This window comes from Seriola lalandi, unplaced genomic scaffold (assembly GCF_002814215.2).
Source record: "Seriola lalandi dorsalis isolate HSWRI2012SDOR001 ecotype SW California unplaced genomic scaffold, Sedor1 jcf7180002054182, whole genome shotgun sequence".
NCBI classification, from domain to species: domain Eukaryota; kingdom Metazoa; phylum Chordata; class Actinopteri; order Carangiformes; family Carangidae; genus Seriola; species Seriola lalandi.
This window is the reverse complement of record NW_019524735.1, coordinates 1,150,373-1,177,349: the sequence shown is the minus strand read 5'-3', so window position 1 is coordinate 1,177,349 and position 26,977 is coordinate 1,150,373. Positions and strand designations below refer to the sequence as shown.

General features: G+C 39.5%; 1 protein-coding gene across 1 annotated transcript in view; it reads left to right on the top strand.

Annotated features, from left to right (window-relative positions):
• The first annotated feature begins 6,707 nt into the window (after positions 1–6,707).
• The window catches only part of pth1r (parathyroid hormone 1 receptor), a 47,380-nt gene continuing 27,110 nt past the window's right edge, over positions 6,708–26,977 (top strand). The window contains exon 1 of the mRNA XM_023403819.2: positions 6,708–7,951. Within this exon, the coding sequence (XP_023259587.1) occupies positions 7,883–7,951 (69 nt within the window). The 5' untranslated portion in view covers positions 6,708–7,882. The remainder of the gene's footprint in view (positions 7,952–26,977) is intronic.

Sequence of the window (26,977 nt, the reverse complement as noted above, 5' to 3'; positions counted from 1 at the left end):
CCCTTGCTGCGAGGCGACAGTGCCAACTGCCAAGCCACTGTGACAAGCGCTCGTTTATTTTAAAACTGCATTCTGGGTTGTGAGCTCTGCACAGTGCAGAGACTGCATTAAAGTTACAAACAGCCCCCTTGACGCAGCTGTTCTTCACGTCCCTTCAACCCCAGTGCTCTGATTTGTTATTGATCGGTTAAATGACCTCCTATGTTCTGTCCACATCGTATTTGTTTACTGGACACATCCCTGTCCAGGGCAGTGGAGCAAAGTTAAACTGTGAGGCGGGCGCCCAGGGCGTCCAACGTTATCACATGGCATCTCAGTTTATTCCTTAAAAATGGGAAATCTGTGTTCAGTTTAGTACCCCTTTCAAAATCATTTAAATTTCTTTTACATCACTTGATTGACAAATGCCTGAAGAACTTGGATCAGCTGACTCCAATTTTTGAATGTTTCAGTCATGACCTCAAACATTTTGTTGTTGTTGTGTAATTGCACCATTGTTTTATTGTACAAAAAGTGTCTGTTATTGAAAGTTCATTCTTAACCATGGAAACAGTAGTTGACAACACAGACTCCTTTTAGAAGCTTTCAGGGTGATTTTCTTGGTAATTTAAGGACTTCTGAAGCTCGAAAGCTCCAAAAATGCTTCTAAATGGACCTTGTGGTGAGATTGATTTGTCGACTGCTATTTCCAAGATAAACTTTTCAACCTCAGCTTATAAGCCAGCACGAATGCGAGGTCCTTAAAATGCTCAGGAAACAAATGGAAATTTGAACATCTTCAGTTCCGTGACAACTGCAGGGAAATCCATCTAACGGGAAAGTTTTTTGCGATGCGATTGAAAGCTCCAAAGCAGCGACTAAATGGACTTTGTGAGATTGTTTTGACAACATGCATTCTGATTAGAGTGCGCTGCGTGCTGGACTTCGACATCAGTTACATACCCCCAGCTCTGTTTTTTTTTTTTTTTATGTATTTGGTTGGGGGCTTTTTTTTCCCCTTCCACCACTGTCTTATTGCAAAACACTCTGGTTACTTAGGAATTTGTTGACATTATTGGACATTGTTGACTGTCACTACAACACTGCAGCACATTTGGTATTTTATGTGTATTCAGCTGCGGTGTGTTTTTTGCCTTTACTGTATTTGTTTTTATTCTGAATTTCAGAGCAGAATCAACGTCAGCAGTGAATCTTGTTGGATATCCTTTCCGAGGGCCCTCGTTTAGATTTTATAAAGTTGATACTGACAAAATCTAAAATGTAGTATTTAATGAATTGTTTACTTCTCCTGGTGGTTCTCAAAGCCCTTGTTGTAAATGGCAAACGGAAAAAAAAAACCTAATTACTGGTATCTGTGTCATCACAGGTCACAGTACAGTGTGTCGAAGACCTGCTGATGACGATCTGGTAGTTGTGTTTAGAGGTCAGGAAAAGTCATTGGTTACCTCACGTCCGCCTATCTTTCTGAGTCATAGGTTTGATCAAACTGGCCTCAATAGCTACAGACATCAAGGTGGAAGAATGAGGTTTGTAATCACAAAGGCCTCCACCTCAGCGGCGTGTATATGTGTAACCCATGGTCAAAGATTTGTTCCTTCACTCTATTTCTGGGGTATACCTTTGGGAGACCTGAGCGGATGAGCTGTCAAGACAACAAGTGTTGCCTCAGAGAAGATGAGCTGACCCCAATCCAACTGGAAATAGCTTCCTCTGGAGGATTTCAGCGATTTTTCTGAGACAAAGGAAGAGTGTTGTTTGGATTGCATATGACGTTTTCAAGTTATGGCTATAGTAAATGGAAATGATTAAAAATGAAGAGAAGAAGAAGAAGCAGAAGAAGAAGAAGAAGAACAACAACAAGAACAAGAAGAACAAGAACAAGAACAAGAACAAGAACAAGAACAAGAGGAAGAAGAAGAAGTGATTACGATTCCAATCCCAAGTGCTTTTTCAGGGAACAGTGGTGGTCATGTGAAATTTCCCTTTTACCCATGGACATGGCAAAATTCTTGCGTGTAAAGCTTTCACATCGAAATTAAATATGCAAATGCGTTTGACAGGGTGATGCAAAGAGGTGAAAATGTGGGTGAAAACATGAAAAACATGTTCATACGGCAAAGATAAAAGCGGACGTATAAATAGAAATAGTCACATCTGAAGTCATATATGCTTCATGAAACCCTAAGTATTGTACAAAAAGGGTCACACATGAAAACCATCACATGTCCAAAATATACATGTGCTTTGAATTTATATGTGGGTTTTTCTTTCTTTTCTTTTCTTTTTTTTTTTCAGGGAATGCCTCACAGATATAGAGTTACAGTGTCCCAATTCCTGGATTCTTGCAGATATTTAGAGGGAAGTGTATTGCTTGTTTCTTTTCAGTGAATGCGTCAAGCAGAAGAAGGTGTAAAGTGTGAATACTGCATCGTTTACCTGATTTTTAAAGGCATTAAAAACACCAAAAACGGCCGCCCCGCTGGCCTAGATGGACAATAACATCTGAAGAAAAGCCAATCAATGATACAGGAAGATTCTGAAATTACTTTTCTGTCTGTTTTATATTTGATAGATTTGTATCTGTATCTAGGGTATGAACCAGCTACAGCTTCCTAGATTATAATTTCTCACTTCCTTGAGAGCGTTCCCATAGCCATCTGACATCTGACTCCCATCATTCAACTGATGTAAATGCAAGAAAAGAAGCATCTATAAACTGACTTACTTTTGAGTGAAATTCAGGCTACAATGGCAGCTTGCCAAGATCTTTCCCAGAAAATTACACCGTCATTTTATATACTTGGCTTCCCCTTAAGGACTCAGTGAATGAACACCTCTTACACCTTGTTTTGTGGCCAGCAATGGATGGCATTCGCCAAGCACTTGGGATACTTACAACAGGTGGACATTAATCATTCAAGGATGAGAGGTGGTGTGTTTATGAGGTAAAAAATGAAGATTTCCATAGCCACAGATAAGTGCCATAACTAGGGTTAGTTATACAGTAACTGACTTTAAGGTGCAAAGGTATTTTTTTTATTAACACAAGAAAACCCTGACAGATTGGAAATTGAGTGACTATTGGCATATGCCATGAACCCGGTCTCTCCCTGTTAATCTTTTGCAGCTTAGTTGGAGTTCCCCATTGAGACACAGTGGGGTGCAACCTTCTGCATGTCGGATGAGCAAGTATATGGTCACATGTCTTATTCCTGACTGTTTGTTTATGACAGCTTTCATATTGTTCATTATCTCTCACCCCAGGAATAACTTATTCATGATGGGACTGAAGCCTCAGCTGATTAAGGAGGATATTCTCACAGTAATACCATGACCTCAGGAAGATGCATGCACAGAGTTTTAAAAGGGAAGGAAAAAAGAGAAGTGGAAATATTAAACATCAATATTCTGGGTAGCATGTTTCACAACATGATGATTGTTTGTACACAAACTGGTGAGGCAGGTGTTACTTTCATACTGGTACTGAAGGATTCTTATGCATTAACGTAAAAAAAAAAAACAATACATCATTATGTTTCTGTTTGTGCTTCTGTCTTGGATTTACTGAGAAAAGCAATACAGCAACAGTTTGAAATCAAATACACAATACAACATAAGCGATTGAATTGTTTTTTTATGCTTCATTTTTTAAGTACAGAATATACTGTATACTGTACTAACTGTATCTAACAGTCAAGACAATTTCATCATGTAAGTCATCATTCCCTAAATAAAAAAATCACCATTAATTACCTTTAGTTTAGTTTTAGTCAGTCTTGTACAGAACCCAGCTGTTTTAGAAAATGATTTACCCTCTTTATTGAAATAGCTGAAAACATGTATGACCTGTTTTCAAAGATTCATGTCTTTGGTAATGGATTGGGGCAGAGTATCACAGGGGGAAGTGAGATGTCACTGGGAGATAAAGTAACACATTGTTGGTTCTGGTCTCTTCATGGGATTTGTTAAGATATAAAAAATAAAGATCCCCTGAACAGACTGAGCAAAGTCCATCTGCTGAGGTGTTGTTGACATCTCTGGAGAAGCAGTGAACCTTGAGTCAAAATTATACCATAAAAAAGGTCAAGAATAAACTTTAAAGGAGCTATTTGTTTTGCTATTGCTACATAGCCAGCGTTAGCATTTGCAGCTTTTTAGTTACCAGTCTTACTAAAAGCGTCAGCCATCGTTGCGTTTATAAGACAGGTGATATTATGTCCTCAGAGCAGTGCGACTTCTTCAGGACAGACTGAACGCTACAGTGACTCGGTATCGGAAAGTGATGAGACGTGCTAGCTGGTTAGCATGGTAACTTCACTTGAAGAAAAGAAGTGATAGAATAAGAAGCAAAAAAAGATGGTTGCTGTTCACCACTGGTGACAGCTCTTGGTGAGTAAAGGAATGAACTTTAATGCTGAACTCACAGCGTTTCTTCTAGACTGGTAAGTAAACAGCTGTTAATGCTAACGTTGGCTATGTAGATATAGCAAAAACTTACAAATAGCCTCTTTAATGCTCAAACTTTTCTAGTGTTTTATAGTTCATCGTAACATTGTTGCTGCACTGTATTCATATTATTTATGTTAGAATGATATCCATCCTTATACACAGTGCAGCCAATGGTAATCATTATGGTAATTCAATTTCATATGCAAATAACAATAATAGCAATCCTGCTGTGGCCTATATTAGTAAAAAGATCTTGGTTATTACTATTTAAATCATTTTGAGCATGTAGCTCTCATATCTTTCCAGATGTGCATCCTCAACCATAACAGCACATATAATGAATGTAGGCGAGTTAGAATTTGATATTGTCATATCATGTGATCGTTACTGTCAACAACATGAGATTCCACTTAAGGATGAATGACGCTGTAGAGGAATGGCTTTTCTATCAAATCTCCACTCTCTGTGTGGCAGTAACATATGGCAGGTTATGACTTTGATGCTGAAACATTATTCTCTCTGTTGGATTACGCATATGTTGTCTCAGTGCACAACAGCAGTCCATCATTATGTGTCGGCAGTGAAAGTTTTTACACCAAAGCTATTTTCAGTGCGTCTCTTTTTGCTGCTCATGCAGTGTGTGCAGTATTTCAAACAGTCTGTGAGGTGATTACTGAATTACACAATTGTTCTGCTATCATAGCTGATGGCCCTGCATGGTTTGATAGCTGGAACATTTCACTCATATCGCCACAGTTAAGAGCTTGTTCACCAATCATGTAAAAAACTCTGTTGTCCTCTTGGCTGTTAGAGTATAATAGCTGCTAGAATTAGCAGCTCTGGTTATGCATATTGTTATTTTAGAGATAGTACTGCAGGCTACTGTCAATGATTTCCACCAAATAAGTGTCATCATATCCTGCAGAATTTATTGAAAACATGTTTCTGTCTCCTATTTTGAGAAAAATCAGTTTCATATTCAAACACATCTTCACACTTGAGTTGGTCCACAGAGGACATCAGACTGACTGCTGGCCTCAGAGCTGCTTCAGAATCAGGAAAGCTACTTTTTAAATGGGAACATCAGTACTACCTGCTTTATACAACAAAATGATGAACTATAACAGCTCAAAAAACACACTTAACATGGTCAACTTTATCAACCTGATACATCACAGAACTTCTTATACACATGATTTACAACTATTCACATATTTCAGAAAGCTGTAAAAAAAAAAAAAAAAAAAGGTTAAATACATTAGATATCCATATGCTCTGTATCTGTGATTGACAAAACTTTTTTTTAAGCCGCACTACTCCTCCCAAATGAATGTGTACACACCTGCATGGACACATTTTGGCACACAAATTGAGTGTGCTGCAAGTGCTCACACACAGAATTAGATTTAATTGACCTCCAACAAAAACATCACTATGTAGGATAGGACAGGATCGTTTCTTTGTCTAGAAATTACTTATTGGCAAAGAAAATAAATATATATATTGCCCATTAAATGAGTTGTATTTCCTTATTTGGTGTAATAACAATGCTTTATTCACCATTCTGGTCAATATCCTACTCGTTTATTGGGTTTAATGAGATCAGAGGAAAACATGATGAAATTTGAGGGTAAGTCGGTTATTACTATTATTATTATTATTATTATTATTATTACTACCATTATTATTATTTTCTTTATATCTAAAATAGGTCAGGATCAGAGGAGTCAGAAACCATATATTGGCGTTGAAAAACACGTCTTCTTCTTCTTCTCTTACTGCTCTGGGACAGTTCATACATTCAGCACTGTATGGCAAATTATAGCACAGTTTAATTTCCAAACAGGGCGACACGTTTAAAAGCTGTCAGAGAAATGTGCGGACGCCTCCTGTGCCTTAATGCATATTACAGGAAAGCAGCAGATGGTAGGCTACCTGAGATTTAAAAAAAAAAAAAAAAAAAAAAAAAACGAGCATCTTCTGCATTATGTCTCGGTAATCTAATCCTACTAGATGCAACTTTTGAGAAACTGCAGGGGAAAAAAGTGGTTTGGCAAAGGCCCTGCGATCTGTTCAATGTGGAGTTTGTTTGAGGGGTGAGAAAATATGTCATTTCGGAGTCGTGGTTTATTCCAACGTAAGAGAGTGCGCACCAATGAGAGGCTTTTACGCTCCACCCTACCTGCCTCCTTTCCGCCGCCCCCCCCTCCCCTTTTCCATCCACATACTCACTAGTGAACACGACCTGCCGCCTGCCACATCTGGAGACGCTTCCCAACACGAGAAACTTCAACTTTTGCTTTTACTGTGTGCAGAAAGACTCAGGCGTTTGCGAGTGATCTGACCGTCAGGGCGAGTTTGGCTCTCTCTTGATAGTAAGTAGAGATTCTTGAAGCCAAGTTGGCGTTTTCTCTCTGCTCTTAAGCGGTTTTTTTTTTTTTTTTTTTTTTCGTTTTTTTTTTTACATCAGCATTTGGAAAACAAGAGCCCGTTTTGGGAGTTTCATACATTCAGTTGCTGTGTAACTGCCACGCTAGTTTGTGTTGTAGTTCAACAGGATTTCAGGAAATAACATAAATGACAGATTTCCATGTTGTGTTGCCATTAATGAGCAAAGAGAGACGCGTAACCAAAGGAAAGTGAAGTGCAGCAGCGCGTTGACTGAGTCCACACAGACCAAGTAGACAAATCTATCCAAAGTTGTTTTTATTTTTATTTTTTAAATTTCACGCTCTGCTCTGTCGCAAGATTGTTATTTACAGCTAGACGCTAAAAAAAAAAAAGTGTGAGTGAGATCCTGCTGGTTCACTGACGCCTGCACGATATACTAGATGACTGCGTTGATGGTGACATGAGTCAGAGGGAATCTAATTGTGAAATTCAACAGCGACTGGTGATGGAGTGACACATTTCGGGCTTTTTTTTTTTTTTTTTTTTTTTTTCAGCCCAACACTGATCTAACATTTGGAAGAGAGGACTGGAATAAGCCATAAGGCGCACAGCTCCATACTGAAGTGTTTAAGTTTTAGTCTGAGGGGAAATTTAAAAGACCTAAAAATACAGCGTTGGTTTCTTCCCTACAAAGAATCATTTGAACTTCCCACCGCAGAGCGAGAGCGACATAAATAGTTCTGACATGTGGATGTAATTTCAGAAGAGGAAAAAAGACAGATGCAGAGAAATACAGAGAGCGGGCTGAGCTTGAGCGTATAGTAGATTATAGGAAATTAAATCGAGGGCAGAGTGGAGGCGATTACAGAGTTATGATTTCACAAGCCGCCATAAGCATCGAGAGGCCAGATGGAGTAAAAAAAAACACAACTCTCTCTACTTTGAAGAGAGTTAAGTAGATTAAATAATTTCATCTGAGCATCATCAGCGTCTGTTCGAGCCCTGCAAGGACTCTTGGAGGTAGAGTTGCCTCAGGTCAGGGATGGGATCCGCTCTGCTGCTCCACAATCTGGACTTTCTGCTCATCTCACTACTCAGCAGTTTATGCCTGGTAAGTCATTTTTATATATTTTATCTTTAAATGCCATCATGTGTTTTTCTTTGTTTTTTTTTGTTTTTTATAGTGACCAAAATGTTATTTAGATGATGCACTGTGGAGGTCCACAGATCAGATCAGACAGAGGAGCAGCTGTTGTTGCAGCAGTTCACATGTGTATGTTTGGCATAAATAATGAGGACACCTGAATTTCTAATCAGACAAAACCTTTATAATGATAATATCTGCGAATGCTCACTGTCAGGTTTTGATTCATACAGTAGGGTTAGGGTTAGTAAAGTTTGTTGTAAAGATCATTGGGTTGGTTATATTAGTCAAATCTGATTGAAAAGATCAGAAGAGAAGAAGCTGCATTACAAGGAGGTTGTATGTGAGCTCAAATTGTAAAAGACACGGTTGCTCATTGACTCAAGTATTTACAGTGTCATAACTGGACTGCAGAGGTTGAAAAGGCTCCAGACAACAAGCTGCTGTTATTAGTGATTACACTTTTGTTTCAATAAATGCGTCTTCCCACAGTTACAACACAACAACAGAGTGTTTGTGGAGAGCAGCGGCTGGTAACCTAGTTCCTGTAATAGGCAGCACATTGTGTTTACTATGGATTGTTTCATAGCTTTGTGTAGCTCTCATCCGCCTGAACTGAAGCACTTCTTGCCGCCACAATGGGAGTAAATGTTTCATTCATAACTCCAGCAGCACCTGAACAGTTTCACATCAGCAATTCACAGCTGTAATGATTTACTTTTGCCCGACATTGTGATATATAGTTGCGCTCTCAAATATTGCCATAGCTATATCCAGAGGGCCTACTGCACACACATACACACACACAGACACACACACACACACACACTCACACACACACTGTGCAAGCAGAGCAGCGCACCAAGTTGGTTCTGTGTGTTTTGGCTGAGGCAGTTCTGCGTTCAACAGGCAGTTCGCCCAGGCTCTGAGGTACAGTGCATTTTCCCAGTGATGTGGTCCATCAGTGTACCGCAGTGGACCTCTAGGCTCATTGGTTTAGATGGCAGAGGAAAACAATTATAACATAGCTGTGTATTTATAGCTGATTCAACATTCAGTCGTTAAAAGGCTCTGTCTGTGAATGGTGTTTACCCGTTTTTAAGTTTGGTGTTTGCTTAGTCTTCCTCTCCACAAAAAAGTCTTATTTTTCTTTTTTTTTTTTCCAAACTGTGACCAAACGGGACGTTGATTTCACTGAAAGCCGCAGCTAAGAGTGGAAAGTCTGTGTCTCTGTTTAAAGAAAGAATACACAGCTTTTTCAACTGAGATACACAGTTGTCAAACTACAGGCTTGTGCCGCTTTGCAGGGGCTCAGCATGTAAGCGACGATATCCTGGTATAGGTACAAATATTACAGCAGTGCAGCAGCTCTGTGAACTGGTTGAGTCTGTGTGTATCATCCAGCATTTATTTTTATCTGATGGGAAGTGGCAGATACAAGAACTAGACCAGGAATCTCTCCATTGTGTTGTACTCCTCAGCAGGCATGCTGCAGTGACAGCTCACAGACAAAGCGCTACCTCATGGAGCCTTTGTTCAGTGTGACTGGCTGCCTCACTTACTCAGTTATTACATTTATTAAGCGGAAGCACTGCTTTCAGGAACCTCAGTGAGCGTTTAATTTCTACCTCATGACTGCGCTTTCCTCCGTGATGACTTGCATGTGTCTCGATCTTCACTGGAAGCTCTAGAGCTGTATCTGTATCCGCCTGCTGTGGCCAAACATTATGTCAGATCTGGACTAAACACGACTGTGAGTCTGACTGTCATGTTTTGTAGTACACAAGGCCGTTTGGACCAGTTTGACTAGATGTGGAAAATATCTGTTGACGACTTTAGCCTAGAATGTCTTCCTCTTTTTATTTGAGGCTTGGTTCGTCAGAAATTTGGCAGAAATTTTTAGATTTCACATTTATTTGTTAAGTAATGCTAAACTGACATGACTGATAAGGAAGTGTTAAATTGTGCCCATAGATGGATGATGTATGTGTAATTTTCTCAGCAGGGAACCACTCATTTGATTTTCACTGGCAGGATAAATCAATTTGAAACCATGATTGTAGTCTACACTTTCATCAAAAGGGATGAGACTGGAGAAAAATGTGCCATGAAGTGCAAACAAACTGTAGCTTTTTTGTAATAAATGACTGCCTCCCTTTTTCCCCTGGTTTATCATTTAAAAGCCTTTGCAGTTAATGGCCCTAAGAGGCACACACTGCATGCCCCTCGGAATAACCTTTCAGAGTGGCTTTATCCATCTCCGCCAAATTATTCTCACTGGAACTTCACAACACAGATTAGTGTGCGGAATAATCTCATCTCAATCTGTCTCTGGTAATTAGGAGCAGCAGATAACTTCTCTCTAATTCGTATGAACTGCTGGTGCATTTGTGAAATAGGCTTTAATATTGAAACTCATTTTTTTTCATGCCCCTTTAACACATCCCCAACATGACTTATGATAATTTCTTTCCCCTTTGGTCTGCGCTTGTGAGGGGATGTGTGTGTATCTGTGGGAGTACTGTATGAAGCATCTCCTTAAAGGTCTTCCACAAGTTTGCTTTTCATTGACTAATTTAAACAAAACTGCAGAGACCACAGTCTGTTTGATTGCCTCTTTTAATTATACTTAGTCTGCCATTTCATGCAGAGAGTTATTTAGCAAACTTTCTCTTGATAAGACATGATGCAGCTGGCCCTGCTGTGTAAGGCTGATACTTTATTCTATTGACGCTTATAATAACTGTCTCGCTTTATAAACATTTTCTGACAAAATTCTCATATTTTTATAGACTCAAATGCTTAAATTATAATAATTTTGTTTTCACAAAACACACAGAAAAAACAATTTTCTGACTCAATGTCAATTAAACTTTTCGTGCTTTTGTTTTGAATGTTTTATCTGGATTTTCTAAAATTGAGTGTTTTGATAATCCTGCCGTAATTATTGCACTATTAATTGTATCGACATGGCCCACCCCCAACTGGAGTGTCTCATTATCTTTCAGGCACACAAACAAAAAGTGGAGTTGTTTTCCAATGTAATATACAACACTCATTCGTTTCCATAAAAAAAGAGATGACACCTCTCAAATTACAGGTGACATGAAAGGAAATTACTCATTATAATCTTGCTGCAAGATATGCCACCTCTGACCAGTGTAATTGCCCCATTTCTCTCTCTCTCCCTCTCTCTCTCTATCTCTCTCTCTCTCTCTCTCAAATACTTGTCCATGTATTGAAGGCAACTGTTTGTCCTCACGCAATGTTTGAAAAGAAATGTTGTTGTCTGGTGTGAAATTGTGACTGTCAATAAATAAATAAATCTGTCATCTATTGGAAAAGAACATCTGTGTGACATCAGGAGATGCTATGGCAAAGTGCTACCTAAAGCACACGTAACCATTACTTCATGCTGTATTTACTCAGGGAGTTCAAACAGTCTGGACATGGCCTTGATCTTGATTCCCTTTCTTATGAGGCCCCATTAAGACACAGAGGGACAACAAAGCCCTGCCAGGACCAATTTGCTCCCCTCAGTGTGCATTGCTGTCCACTGTGTGTCATTTCTTATCCCCTCATTAAAGGAGAACCCGCACACCCAGATTTGCTTATAGAGGCTGTGTCATCAGTTAGTTTTCTGTATTGTTTTCTGTATTCCATAGGTTATTTTATGAAGAGCTCAGGTTTGTGTGTATGTGTTTGTGTGTGTGCTGCAAAGCCGGGATTCATACTGTGACATTTACTGCTCCCAAGAGCGAGAAGAAAAGCAGTAGGAGGTGTGTCAGCAATGATTAAGTGTCAAAGTGCAATTTTAGTGTCAAGAATTACCACAGTTTGTTGCACACCTTCAAACCAAAAAAAAAATCAAACACATATAATTCAGATTTGTTATCTGCTATTTGTGTGTTTTACACACAGCAAAGGCTTCTTTCTAAACAGTCCTTTAGTGGTTTGCTTCCATGTTTGGTTCATCCCGTCACCACTGAGATTTGTGAGCATCACAAAGCCTTTACAGTATTGATATCGGTCACTGAACACTCAGAGCCTATTGTCACACTCTTCACAAAACAGTAAAACTGTAAGGAAGCCCCCTCGTTCCTAACACAATTTATTTTCTTACTTTATCCAGTTAGTTCAACCTCAGCAGCTGTGGATCCGCCCGTGGAGCGGGTTGCTAATTGTTCCTTAGCTTGAGCCAATGAGAGTGGTGGGAAGCTGCAGGGGAAGCCAAGCCAGACCAAGCCAAGGGAGGACTAGCTGGCCATCTGGCCATGTGAATCCACCAAAATCCACACAAGAAAAAACAAATAAACAAACAAACAAAATGCTTGTTCAGAGGCTAGCATCTGGGCTCACAATCAACATTATTTGTAAGACAATACTGTGACATAACATTTAAAAGCCATTAATATTTGTGAAGGTTATATGTACATACATATATATATATATATATCCAGATGATATTGATTCATAATAACCTGGAGTGACTTTAGTGAATTTTAGGTTCCTTATACATTGTAATCAGCTGGTCCTCACTATTTCTACTGAAAAAACTCCCTACTGGCCAACATGCCTTTGGTCTGATAGCTGTCACACTGCTCAACTTGACAGACGAAACAGGCCGTAAGCTTAAAACTAGCCCAAAGGTAGTTGTGACATATTTGTATGTTGGCTAATTTGAGAGGGATGAAACTGTATAGCTTTAATTAGGATTAGAGTTGTGGGAACTGCCACTGTCCTTCCAAAGTGCAGGGCGCCGACAATGATAATACACAATAGCATGTGGCTGTTTGGATGATTTTAATAATGTTTATTGTTATTGTTATGCTTATTACTCTGGCTAAATTAAGGTTAGATAAAATGAAAGTTTAATTAAATAAGTTGAATAAAACAATGGGACTGGTAGAGAAAGCTAGATATCAAAACATGTTTGTGTCATCACCCAATATCATCATCAAACCATTTTCCATATTGTGAAATTGCTCTCCTGGGATAAGAGCAATAACCAAATGTGTTATCTCCTCCAAGCTAATTTAATGTAAGGCCTATTCATTGCCTATTCATTTGTGGCGGCTCTCCATCGACACCGCAAACATGATAGAAGCTTATATTGGATCCACTTCAGACTGTTCTCTCCATCACAGAAATTACAGAACTGCAGCCGTACAGAAGACGGCAGCATTTGAAGTGAAGATAAGGGGGCAGTTGCTGCAAGCCTCTTTCCGTGAAATCACCATACTTCAGTCACCAGGCTCTCTGTGCCCACACCTTTCTGACAATAGAGTCTCAAGTGCTGTAATCACCTGGTTTGCAATGCACACTTTTTATCAGCCTGCCTCTGTACTTTCACACAGAATAATATTTGTTTTGAAAATACTGACAACTATGAAATTACTGCTTTTAGCCGGTGGGCGTATGGCAATATAACATGATATAGCTAATTAGCAGGCAGGGCTTGGCAGTAATTCCAGTAGTGCGCCCCCACCCACCCAACCCCGTTAGACAAAACTGACTTGAATATACTGAATATAACAATATATGCATATGCGTTGTGACTCCGAGAAGGAGTACCATTTTTGACTTGCAGACAAAATCAAGCCTCCTGCAGTATCTTTGCTGCTTGCACATGCTAATGCCAGTTTGGCCTGGTGTTAGTGCAAACAGTGGGTTCACATTATTGAACTGTTGAACAGGATTAGAGGATTGTATGATGTCACTCCTGCCGGCTTCAGACCCTTATAAACAAGTCTCACTGTGTAAAATGTAGAAAAAGTCAACAACACATTGCTGTATGAGGGGGTGGCAGTCTGATAATTGTAGGTTCTTATGACAGGTTCATAGCAATTTGGTATAAAGAAGGTTAGATACTTGAAATGGTGCCACATAAACCAAACACTTCAAATCACAACCCTGAGAAAAATGCTGACATTGATACAACGCTTCCTATAGGCTCTCTTAAAAACCACTTAACTAGGACTAGTATTAAAATGATTTGTTTCACAAGTCACTGTATTGTATACTCAGCATGGAGAATTACCCTCAAACTTCATTTTTTACAGAGCAGTATACATTTATCATAGCCAGAGGCTGGGTGTGTATTAACAGGTATGAAGGGTGACAATAGTTCAGGAAAAATGTCAAAGTTGTGTTTTGAGGTTTAGTTGAGGATAGTGTTGCAACAACGGGACACGAGAAGCTCTGCGGACATGGTCCACAGACACTGCGCTCACTTCGCAAATGAAACGCCACATCGCTGAGTCACTGTAACACACCAAAATGACAATGTTTATACTTTGAGAGTATCCTGTAATTGTGCGTGATGGACTGTGAGGAAATGGAAATCAGCAGTAGCTGAAGGATTTGAGAGAGTGGTGTATTGTAGTGCACAGATGGTATTTATACCCACCTCGGTTAGGATGTAATTTCGCCATCCAAATGAGATTATGTGCTGACAGATTTGGGATGTCCTGTTTTGTAATTTTGTTTTAGAGCAAGTGATGTGGAGGTGTAAACTCTGCCGTTATCAGCCGCTGTACAGCGCTCGTCGCTGCAGATTGTGAGTCACTTGCTGTCGTCACTGGTCCGTTCACATGTTTGCCTGACTTTTCCTGGGATCAGCCTGGGATTCAGCTCACAGAGGCAACTTGTAGTAGGAAAATATAGCCTTCACACACACATCATTATGCTCACATCAGTATTTCACTGCAGAGCAGCAGTTTACAGTAGCTGAGAGGATTCCTGAGATAAGTGCAGAACAATCTAATTTCTTGAACCTTCTCATACATCCTCATGCCATAGCTTTTTTTTTTTTTTTCTTTGTATTGACTGACACATTGCTCAGTTTTTAGAGGCCCTGTGAGTCAGACTCATAACGTGCCTGTTAATAGGAGAGGCTTCAGTTTCACCAGCATGGTAAGGTTATACCATGGCTGTGTTTGACTCAGGAAAGGGCTTGTTTTCTTGACTTACCGTGACCCCTGCTTTTTTTTTTTCTTAACTTTTCCACTTGAAGAATGCTAGAGTATGTGTAACTCAATGCCACTTTTACACCTCACTGAAAAACTTACACTTCTAACTGATATTTTAATGATGTGCCTCTGCCTCCATGAACTTCAGCATTCATAAAGATCTGCGCACTCTGTATGCAGCTGAGTTCGTGGCAATGTTAGCCTTTTTACCTTTTGCCTTTATTTTTTATTTTTTTAACTTTGACAACTTAATGATGCATTTAAATCGGTTTATTTGGACTCAGTCATCCTGTGAATGACGCATCTTCAAAAGGTAAGGAGTAGCAGTTTGACAAAGATCAGTGAAGGCAAAGGAGGAAGTATTTCACGCTGCAAAAGATGCTTCCAGTAAACTACTTCTGACAGTTTCACTCCCCAGCCTTGCCTCTCACTATTTCTTTTCAGTTCTTCTCATTGTCGACATGTCATGTATGAAAGGTTTTTTTCTTTTTTTTTTTTCTTTCTTTTTTTTTTTTTTGGCAGACAGGCAGTGTCCAAATTTCAGCTGAATACCCGAGACATGCTGTATGTGGTGATGGTTATCTCAGGGAAGTTAAACGTCGCCGCGGTTATGTGTCAAAGACTTGACACATTTCAGCGTGATAGGCTGCTTCGCCTCTGTCAGTCTTTGATAAGGTGGTCTGGCTTCTATCCTGATCGCTCTTCTACTCACTGAGTTTTGAGACTGTACAATATCGGCATTGTTTTCACTCAAACATTGCACTAAGAAATTGTTGGACAGAAAACCCAACACTTCAAATAATCAGGGACACGCTGGTTGTTTGCCAGTGCTATGATGAGTTTGTGTCCTTTGTGGTCGTTTTTCATCAGGTACCTGCTGTATCAATATTGTGGTGCAGACTTCCTTGCGGGCAATATGACTGGAATCCCGGAGTGCCTCAGTTGAGTTGGCATGTGAAAATTCTCATCTATGTAGACACCTTTGCCATTGAGCAACGGTTCTGCTCAGCCCTACCCCCACTGTTGGTGAAGGGATTGAGTTTCAGATATACAAAAGCTACTAGACTCATTCTACTCTCCCAAATGCAACAAGAATTGAGTTTGTAGACAGTTAAGAGTCAATTCCCTAAGTGATCAAGAGCAGGAAGAGTAGGATTTCACACATCTGATTCGGTTGTGATTTGGAAGCAGCTCAAATTTTGGGCAGGGATACTCCCCTGGCACAAGGCTTATGGCTGAGAGGAGGCTGGATTTCTTAAAAGGACCTTTATTAGTTTCATTGCAAAACTCAGGGGCTTATGGGTTTGTAAGTATTCAGTTCACAGCTCCAGATTTTCCAGCAATAAGTAAGAAATCCTCACACTGCAGGATGGGGGAAATCTCAGACGATTTTTAAATTCAGATAATGGTGCGAAGTCTGGCTGAACTCTGCTACGTTAGCTCCACGGCATTTGACACATGAGCCGACGAAAGCACAAACTCTGAATGTGGTTGCACAGCTATAGTAAGTTGTAGCAGATCTGAAGTTAAATTGCTACATATGAAAATACTTGTATCGTCCTGGAGGGATTCAATTAATGTTTGGGATTGACGTTTACAAGCGTGATGTTAATTGTGTGTTGAAGGTCAGATAGATTCATTCCAAGTGTTAAAGTTTTGCACATGAACTCTTCCTCCAACATTATATTATTGGTCATTGGTCAAATTTCACTGTCTCTCATTGGTTGACTGGTGACATGTGTACTGGGACTGACTCCAACCAACCCAGTGGTCCGATACGTTCAGTGGACAGCATGAAATGAATGAATCAATTGGTGATTTAACTAACAAATAAAAATAACTATATAAAGAAATACATTTTGGTTGATTAGATCGGAGCAGTCAATCTAATTATATTTTGTTGCATGTTTATTTTGGGAGTTGAGTTGCACTAAGCTCATGGTTTTTTCAATTAAAAACATATTTAATGTTTGACATACAACAAAAGCGTGTTAGCGAATCAGTGCATTAGTGCATTGCACTGATTATATGTATTGGTGACTCACTGTAAATGTAATGCATGGATTTTGCTGTTGTGTGTAGCATAGGGAGCTGTATGTATGGTACCCGGGCAGCGTTTCAGTAGTTCCAGAGTCACACGTAACATGTGACTCTGGAACTGGAATGCCCCTTAGAGTTTGAGGCTTATTTCAGCAGTGGTTTTTTATTGGTGATGTAATGTGGCGTGGTTGTTTTTGGACAAAGCAGAGCTCTGTGTGGAATAATCTTATTTGATGGGTTATTATTGATGAGGTTTTTTTTTTTTTTTTCAAGGATAATGAGCATCATTAAGACCACATTAAAGACCAGTAAAAGCCAGTCAAGAATTTACATTCAGCATGCACTATGATACTGGAGTGACATCAACTGTGAAGACTTTTCTTATTTTTCTTATTTATTCCAAGGTTGTATTCATACCATGTCTTGTAAAAACTGTCAGTATAACATATCTTCTTATGCATGGTCACTGTGACAACCTGGCTCAAGGCTGTACAAAGGAAGGAAGACCACATACAAGTTGAACTGAAAATAAGTTTATTTACACAACAAAGGAAACCAATCTGAAGACAAAAAAAACTACAACAAAACCAAACAGAGTGGAAACCAGAGGAGAGAGACTGGCAAACTGCTACCAGCTTAAATAGTGCAGCCAGTCCAGGTGAGCTGAATCGTCCTGACGACCAAACTCCACCCATCAGGCTCCTGCAGGGAGAGGCCTGCTTAGAGAGGGTCGTCACAGTCACAAAGACGCATTCAATAAACAGTATACGCCTCCCTATCCCAGCCACTATGGGCAAATTTATCATAATAAAGACATAATTGTTTCCCAGCTGCAGAATTACATGTTATGCTTACATAACATTCCAGCAAATACACAAAGAATATGTGACTGTGTCAGTGTACATGCACTAAGAAGGGGAATGTCGACCATTTTACACAGAAAATCTGAGCTAAAGACTATGAGTAAAATAAAAGAATAAAACTGTATATATGGGGGTGTTAGAAAGTTAGAAGGAAGTGAGATTAGCAGACTTGTGTGGCCCGCCGGCTGGGAGTCGAACCAGGGACTCGCTGCTCTGGGCATTAAAGCCCATTGGGTATGTGACCTCTACTGTTCGGCTGTTGGTTCGCCCCCAACTTGCTCCTCATCTCTGCTCATCAGTCACTGCTAGCATAACACACCTGAATTGCTGATTAAACTGCCAGTGGCCCAGTTGCTTTGTGGGTAATGTAGGCGGCATGTTTTGACACAAAAGAAAAATGCATGGAATAGAAAAAAAAAAAAAAAAAAACTACATCGCCGGTTGTGCTGCATCGGCTCTGATTGTTCTCATTTTTGTCTGTCTGACGATGTTACGGGAGCGCACTCTTTTAAAGAATTTTTTAAAAAGTGCCAAAGCAGAAGTTGTGCTGTGTGGGGTAAATTTGAAAGGGATTACTTATAATTATGCAGATGTGGGAAAGCTCAGAAATCCTGGTCCCATGATCCTTTCATGTGCCGGAGATCAGTTCTACATCAGTTCACCGCTCCTTTTTAAGCACGGATGTACAATATATGATCAAAATTTAAACATAGGAACTGGTGCTAACCAGCCGATTTAAATGGAGGACTTCATTATTGAAAAAAAGCTAAATATATTCGGTCCATAAAGATGGTTTTTTACTAGTGACTGATGCACAAAGAGAATACACTCCTGTGTGGCTTCACTGTGTTTACAATGGGCCAAATGTGTGATATGGACTTGCACCGTCCTCTTCCGTGCACACTGTTTGCCTTTTGCTATACGGACTCTGCTCTTTACCCATGAGTTCAAGTCATTTTCAGTCAAATCAAAACATGGTTCAGAGACCTCAGCACCAGTGACCTTGTAGTAAGTGGAAAGTGGAAAGCTCATGCTGACAGGCCAGTTGCAGGCCTCTCAGTCGGAGTACACCGTTAACACTGCGGCCCATGTGTGCTCGCATTTTCTTCACTCACTAGACAGTCTGAGCTTGTTCATCCTCAGCTGTGTGCATTAACAGTTGTGTCTCGGGTGTGTATGAAATCCTTCAAATGCAGTTATATACACTGTACGTACTGTATGTATCTCTGTAATCCAGCGATGGCTCAGCACGTCATTTAGTGGCTTTATAGAATCAGATCTGTGGCAGAACTGCTTTTTATAGACTCAGCAGGCCCGCCAGCAGCGTTTGAAAAGTGATGTCAAAACATAATCAATTAAATATCAGCCACCTTCATTTGCCTTGTATACTTTTGACCTTTTGTTTGAGTTTCACAGAATGAACGACCATCTCCGACTTTGATTGCTTGATTGAAGTTGCAATGTGAGTTTTATTAAATCTTCCTTCACAGCGTGTGCTTCAAGTGGACTTATGTCGTGCAAATGCTTTTTCCTGGACGTCATGCTGAGAAGAATTATGGTACATGTTATTTATGTCAACCCTTACGGCAGTGCTTCAGGGGAAGACGCAACATATGCACATTTTTAATATCACTTTGAAGGTCATAGTAATGTCGTTTCTATCATGTTTTATTCATTTCCATGTGGCAGGAAAATCTGTGGTTCAGTAAAAATATTAAGATTAATCTTAAAATAAATTAGAATACTTTTATCTAATTTGGCCACATTTCAGCATCATGAATTACACTTGGAAGCAGATGCGTATTTCATAATGATTTTACAATATTCTTTGCTGTTCTCTGACATTAGAGCGCTCCGACATGACTTTGTATGCGCTTGGTGATTTTAAATTGTCTTCATTCTGTGTTAGAACGGCTCCATTGAAAAGCACTTCAATCAAGGTGACCATCTGCACAAGGTTCACTCTCTTCAGTGAGCCTCTACAATAAGTAAATCAGAAGGGTGGAATATTAGCAGACAATGAGAGACACCTTGGGTGATTATGCTGTGCCTAATTAGTCCACAATTTCGAGGCTTTATTGGGAAGGCAGTTACAATTAGCGGTCTTATGCAAACAGTAGCCTTGTCCTAGTTTTTTCGCAGGCAGCAGTCTGCTTGGTGCCCCGTTGGTTAACAGTGGAAAAGGGAGCTGATTGCTTCGAGTGTTGTCCTCTACATGCGTCACCTTTTTGTGCTCCACTCCTTCTTCACTCAAATGTTAAACTACATCCACACTGCACTGATTGCCGTGTTGCGCTCTGCTCTGCTCTCACTGGTAATGGCACACGACGTACTTGCTGCGGGAATGATTTTCATCAGGTTGGTAAGGTCAGAAGGACGAGCGTCGCACTTCAAAGTGTTTCGTTACTGCGCTCAGTCTTACTGGTCATACTGGCCAAATTCTTTGCACGCCAAGCTCCCACTGTGTGACTGTCTGCACTTAAGATTTGTGGGTGTGTTTGTGTGTGTATGTGTGTGTGTGTAGCCTCTTGGGACAGGCATTTCCACACATTATGTGGTTAAAATCACTCTCTGATTATTTTTAAGACACTGCATCAGGACAAGAGCAATCACAGCTGTGACAGTTGTAAGGCTGCAACTAGTGATTATTACCATTATTGATTAATCTGCCTATAATGAAGTCAACTGATTAATTAAAGATTAACTGTAAAAAATGTCAAAATAGTGAAAAATGCCCATAAAAAACGTCTTCAAATGTCTTTTTCTGCCCGACCAGATATCCAAAATCAAAACATGTTCATTTTGTTATCACATAAAACAAAGATTTGGTATTTTTGCAGAAAAAAAAAATAAAACAATTAATTGATTATCAAAATAGTTGCCGATTCAGTCTCTGTCATTTGAAAGTAGCTCTTTACATTCTGTCGATCTATTATTTCCATAAACTAGTTCATCTCGTTCATTTGCACAAATCTGCACAAATAGCCTAAAACCACCAGAGATAGTAATGGGATAGTTGCTTCAGTATAAACTGTATTAAAAAAAAATCTCTACCAAATATGAACCCTTGTTGTTAGTGAGGTTCTGTTTTGTTTTCTGGTTTCATCAGGTTACAGTGACTCTTTTAAACTTCATGTGATGGAGTATGCAGAGACTTCTATGTGTTCAGTTTGTTAATTTCAGACTCTATCGACTTGTCTTGGTGTTTTGCTCATCAGTTCAGGGAAGGAACTGATCAAACTGAGTAACCAAAAAAAAAAAAAACACTGCAAGGCAATCCATTATATTGACACTATGTAAAATTGACCAAAAAAATATTCATGGCAGCGCTCAGATGGCCACAGATGGGAATTTTTGAAACTATAGTTTGTGGTGTTGTCGTATTGGATCGCATCGTATTATAAAGGTGTTATTTTGCTGCTCCTTATAGGAAAATGAAGACAAAGTCTTGTGTGTTGTTGACACAGTGTCTATATGACAAACAGGGGCGGGCTTGCTGATGGTGGCTGATAGACACATCCAGAAGTGTTACTCTGTAATGACACTGGCTCTGTGATGTTAAACAAAGTGGAATACGAGTTGAAAAACTCCCTGCAGGCAACTAATTATAATGTCGAGAGTGAGGTCCAGTGCTCCAATACTAGACCAAGGTTCTGCAAATGAAGTGGATTAATCGGCAGCTGAAACAGAGAAACATTAGTGGCGGTGATGAATACGCTGATTGGAATGAACAGAAACAAACCTCTGCAACGTGGACCTGAACCACTGATGCAGAGGCACGACCTGACAGTCAATTCCCTGTCATCATTCATTTATGAAACCTTTTGTGTGAAAAATGAACTTTGGAAAGCTTTCAGACATGTGAAGACGAATGGTGGTTTCTTTCTTGCGGCAGTATGTATTTTGGTGAAAGTCTCATTTAAAAATGGATGAGGCCATTAGAACATACCTGCTGTCCACCTTGATAAATATTGTAGAGCCCTACTTTCTGCGAACTCACCTATTTCATTTTCACAATTACTAAAGGTCAGGCGACTTACAGCTTTGCAATTCGACCCACGAAGTTGACACTTTATTCATTATTACAGCTGATTCTAACAAATGGAAAACTTATTGTAAATGATAATTTTAAATAGCTGAAGTCTATTTCTCAACATGTAATGTGTGAATGTTTTGTGCTAAAAAAAAAGTAGTGGACAGGTATTTTTTGTGTGTGTGATATTCCTGTACTGGTGAACAGAGTCATGAATAATAATAATAATCACGAATGCTAATATGGAGGCTGACATGATCTCATGTTTTACCCTGACCTGCTGTGATTTAGAGGATTACTGCTGATATTGCCAAGCTGTGACTGAGAGGGTATCATACGCCATTAATGTTACAGTCGGTGTAACAGAACTACATGATCTGTTACATCTGAAAAAAAAAGAAAGAGAAAAGCTCCTATGGATTATAAATCTACATTAAAATATATATTATTAACCCCATAATCCTCATAATCCATATATACAAAATGACTATATTTACATTTAGTGTAACTGATTGTCTTGTTTGTCTGCCACATGTGTTATTAGCTGACACTTTTGTGACATCCATTAAGATATTATGAAATGTTTAGTGCTTTTGATTGTTGCATAACCATTAGTAGTTTTTAAGCTTTTGATGAAAATTAAAATGCTGCATTTGTATTGCGTGATTGGAGGAACAGCCTATACTTTGTGTATTAAATCACTTATATAACACAAAGGACTAGTCCTTTTTAATTTAGAGAACAACACAATCACCGATATCTGGACTCCATGAAATGTATGCCGCCTCTCAGAGCTGCACACAATGTTTCCATCAAGGACAAAAGTGCTGTTCTTCAAGCTTACGACCAGAGCAGGGTATAATTAGGAACTAAATGCTGCTTTAAGTCAGAATGTGGTCTGCAAGCATTTCCAAAGGACAACCAGTCTTGTGGTTTGTGGTTTTTATCATCAAATGCAAATTGCACAGTTGAAGAGGAGTGGCACTGACTCATAGAGTTTATAATATCCAGGAACCTCATCCGCTAAAACATTCATGCGGTGCAATATGTCAAAAGTAACATATTCATGTTTTTTCCAGATAGAGGACAGGCCATTAAAAACTAGATTCAGCGGAGTTATAATTTTCTAGACCCCCCCTCCCTTATTTTGTGGAGAAAAAAAAAAAAACGTACAGGAAAGTCAAAAAAGCCCCTGGGATCAAATTTTGAATATATGCCAACAACAAGGAAGTGAATGTTAGCTTATGGTGAAAAGAATGGCAAATGACCAAAACACGTACATAAAACAAACATTCAACTGTATTCCCATAATAGAGGCGCTTTACAGCGACCAGAGTAAATATTATCAGTATATTATTTATCATCCATGTGATGAAGTGTGATCTGGAAAGGAAAGTCTCACATTATACGACCATTTACCTAAAAATCTCGTCCTCGCTGACGGATCAGCTAACAGAGAGCGGCATTATTGGATGACTCCGAAGTGATAGGGAAAATTAATATGGTTTGTGTTTCCAGTCAAAATACTTGCAGAGTTGTGATCAGAGGGTTTATGTTGACATACCCCCACCCCCCACCCCTTCGCCTCACATGTATAAACAATTCAATTGTAGGATTAATACTAATCTCATATTTTCAAAATCCTCCTGATATTTACCCTGAAATGAAAGGCATTCCTGGATCCTGTATCTCACACTGTAAAAGCATCTGTCAGTAGGGAGAAAATATCTGAATTATGTAAAATAGTCAAGATAATTTGGTTCAGATGAGCAAAGAAATCTGCCTTGATGATGATTGATGATGCCTATGATCATCTTGATTATTTAACAACGTCATACAGTATATTCATAACTGCAAAGAGAAATGCAGCAGCTTGTTGAAGAAATCGCTCAGTCTCTGTTCCAAAGTCTGCTGTAGTGAGGTGTTTGTTGGTGTACCACTATGCAGGGAACTCACAGACACAGAGAGGGGGGCTGGGAAGTCTGGGAAGACCCACTGGGAGCATTTTATACGGATGAACAAAGGGGTGGGGGGGACAGTTTATAGAAATACAATAGTAATCAATGGGTGGGGTGTGATCTGCATGTAGGTGCTGCGGTGTGGATGGACAGTTTAAAGTGACAAAGGATGACATGGATTGAGGATGATGAGATCATGGGGGTCTGGCCAGCAGTTGGCAATGATAAAGGAGCGGCAGGATCAAAGGGTCAGTGGGAAGTCAGCGCACCGGAACATGAGAATCTGTCTCTGGTCTTCAGGCAAATCACATGTCATTTTTATCTTTATTACTGTTCAGTGACATTTTTCAGGTGCATCACACTGAAGTCTCTTGGATGTCAGTTGTTGGATCAAATCAATTCATTTTGCTCATGCTGGAGATTATAGGACGGGGAGGGCGTCTACGTCCCGACTGCTGCTCTGGCTTTCAGCCAGTGGCCGACTGAGCAGAGTCAGCTCTCGTCCACACTGTGGACTCTAAGTGGGCCTCTAGCGCCACCGTTAAGCTCACCTCTTAGCTGTGAAATAAACTCATCTCCAGACATGTTACTTGTAAATACAAAATGTTCATTTTGCACAAGCATTTTAGCGACATAAAAACATTTTTTCCGCCTACAATCATTCCCCAGAGGTTTGTCAGTTTCTGGTGTTTTACTGGTCCAAGCTGCAGTCTTGCTGGTTAAGAAGTAAGAACCATAATGAAGTTGATTTGACTAGTTCTTGCTTGGTTGGGTTATTAACAAACTGTAATATAGTTAAGACATCTGTATTTGAGGGACCTCAGAATATTCCCTTGCTTGACCTTAGCTTTGCCTTTTTTGCTACATATTTGTAGCTTGCTATCCCACGTTCATGCCACGTGTCATGAGGAGACATTTCTCCTTTGAATATATATAATTAATTCTGACAGAGAAATTTTGTTTTTCGCTTGACGTTCAGGGGAGGCCAGGGTGAGGTTCAAACCCCTTTGTCTTGAACCTCCAAAACCTCTGCCGCCATCATGGTTGAAACGAGCGTTTTGCAGAACGATTATGTGATTGTTTTGTATTTTGAAGACTTTTTCATGGTCTGAGATACTACTAATGAGATCATTGGGCTGTACTTTGAATTCAAATCCATTGTTGACTTATTACAGAAAATTACAGCCCATTGAACTCAGTGGTGTTGTTGCGGTTCGTTTAAACTTTTTGGATACTCAGGTTTTTTTTGTTTTTTTGTTTTGTGCTTTCTAATGAAAGTCTACCTCACAAGCTCCAGCTTCTCTGATTCACTGTGCAGCGTCTCAGGAAATGGCTTTGGTCAACCACAACTTTCTTGAAAAAAAAGCAAAAAAAAGCATAAGGCTGTCCACAATCAAGACTGTTGGTAATGTACCGGAAACCCAGTGTCTCCACTCAATGTATGCATGGCGTCTGTCCACATGACTCCATTTCTGGTGGACTTTTTTTTTTTAAATATTTATTTTTTTATCTTTTTCCTAAAAAATATTCAAAAATCAACACATGAACACTGAAGATATTCATCCGCGGCACTAGACAAGTTAAACCTTTATAACTAAATATAACATTTGGTTACTAAAATTAATTGACTACGCAAATGCTGGAATTAGAAAACTAAAACTAAACTGTAAATGTGCCTTCACTCCCATACTGTATAGTGTCAGTATTTAGTCATAGTGGTTCAACACTGTCTTGACACGCCAGCCTAAATACAGTTCTCTCAATATTGGTCTTATATCCTTGCAGAGAGCTGCAGTTTAAGTCATCAAGCCGCAGTTTGCAAAGACAAATAGAAACTTGTGGTTTATTCAAGTGGAGTTTGTATTCTAGCGACCAGTGATGAAAACACACATATTTATATGGTGTGTATTTTTCTAATTTTCATTTTGGCACACGCTCAAAAAGCATTTTGACAAAAGGAATACTGTGTTTTGAATGAAATGCAGTAAATAAGAATGTCCATGTTTCTCCCTGTGAGAGTTGTGTTTACTTTGGAGGCTTGGACGCTGGCCAGTGGAGGAGGAATAGTTTTCAGAAATAATCAGGGGGCGCACTTATTACCCAGGATTCTCTTCTTAAAATGGTAAATGATACTCTTCTACATCCCTGCGAGCAGGAGTCTGCAGATGAAGGAGAAATTCCTCTAGTTTTTGAGAGAGAAAATAAATCCCCCCCCCGAAACTCCATGCTTCATTTTAGTTTAATGTTTCACAGGGGCTCAAACTGCGCTGTAAAAGGTTAAGATATTTGTTCTTAATGTGTTGGAACGGCAGTCTCACTTAGCAGGTTTGTAGAGAAGAGCTGGAAAAAAAGCAAACTGTAGCCGATGTGCACCCCTGTGATTTCAAAGTGTGGTAAACTAGCTGACATTTCACACCACTTTGAAGAGTTTGACTCAAGGAAAAAGTAAAAAAATATATATAATATATTCCTATATGCAGTAGATACATCATTAGCAAGTTTATTCCCCTTCAAACTGTGAAAATACACTTATGTCAAACAAAGTTGCTCAACTTTTACTTACTATACTGGACTATTCTGTAATGATAATGACCCTTGTCCTTTCAGAGCAGTTAGCATCCAGATTCCCTGTCTCTGGTTTCCTGTTGGTTAGGCTTTTCACCTACAGTAACACCAGCCAGTTATTTAGATGAAAATAGCGTCGACGTCTCAGGAGCTGTCAGTGGAATATTCTATATTGGCATAGTTAGCACAGTAAACAGGTAGTATCTATCCTTGTTTGCCTGCGGTCAAATGTTGTTCCATCTGTGGTTGTTTACTGTGCAAAGCCATAAACGTCTTCATTCTGTAACCTTATTCAGCTCTCAGACTGGACATCCTTATTTCAGGGCTTAGACTAGTGAAAATATTGATGGATTGAGGTATTATGGTTTTGTGTGCAGCAAACCCATGACGGCTCGGTATTTACAGTTTAATTTTAAGATCACGAAGTTGCGCACACGCACCGGAGACAATGTATATACATGTCCTCGTTCCCAAAAATGACTCCTTGTGTCAGCGTGCAGATTTAGAAGTTTCTTATTGCTACTAATTCATATTATAAACAGGCACCAGAGGGGGTAGGGGGT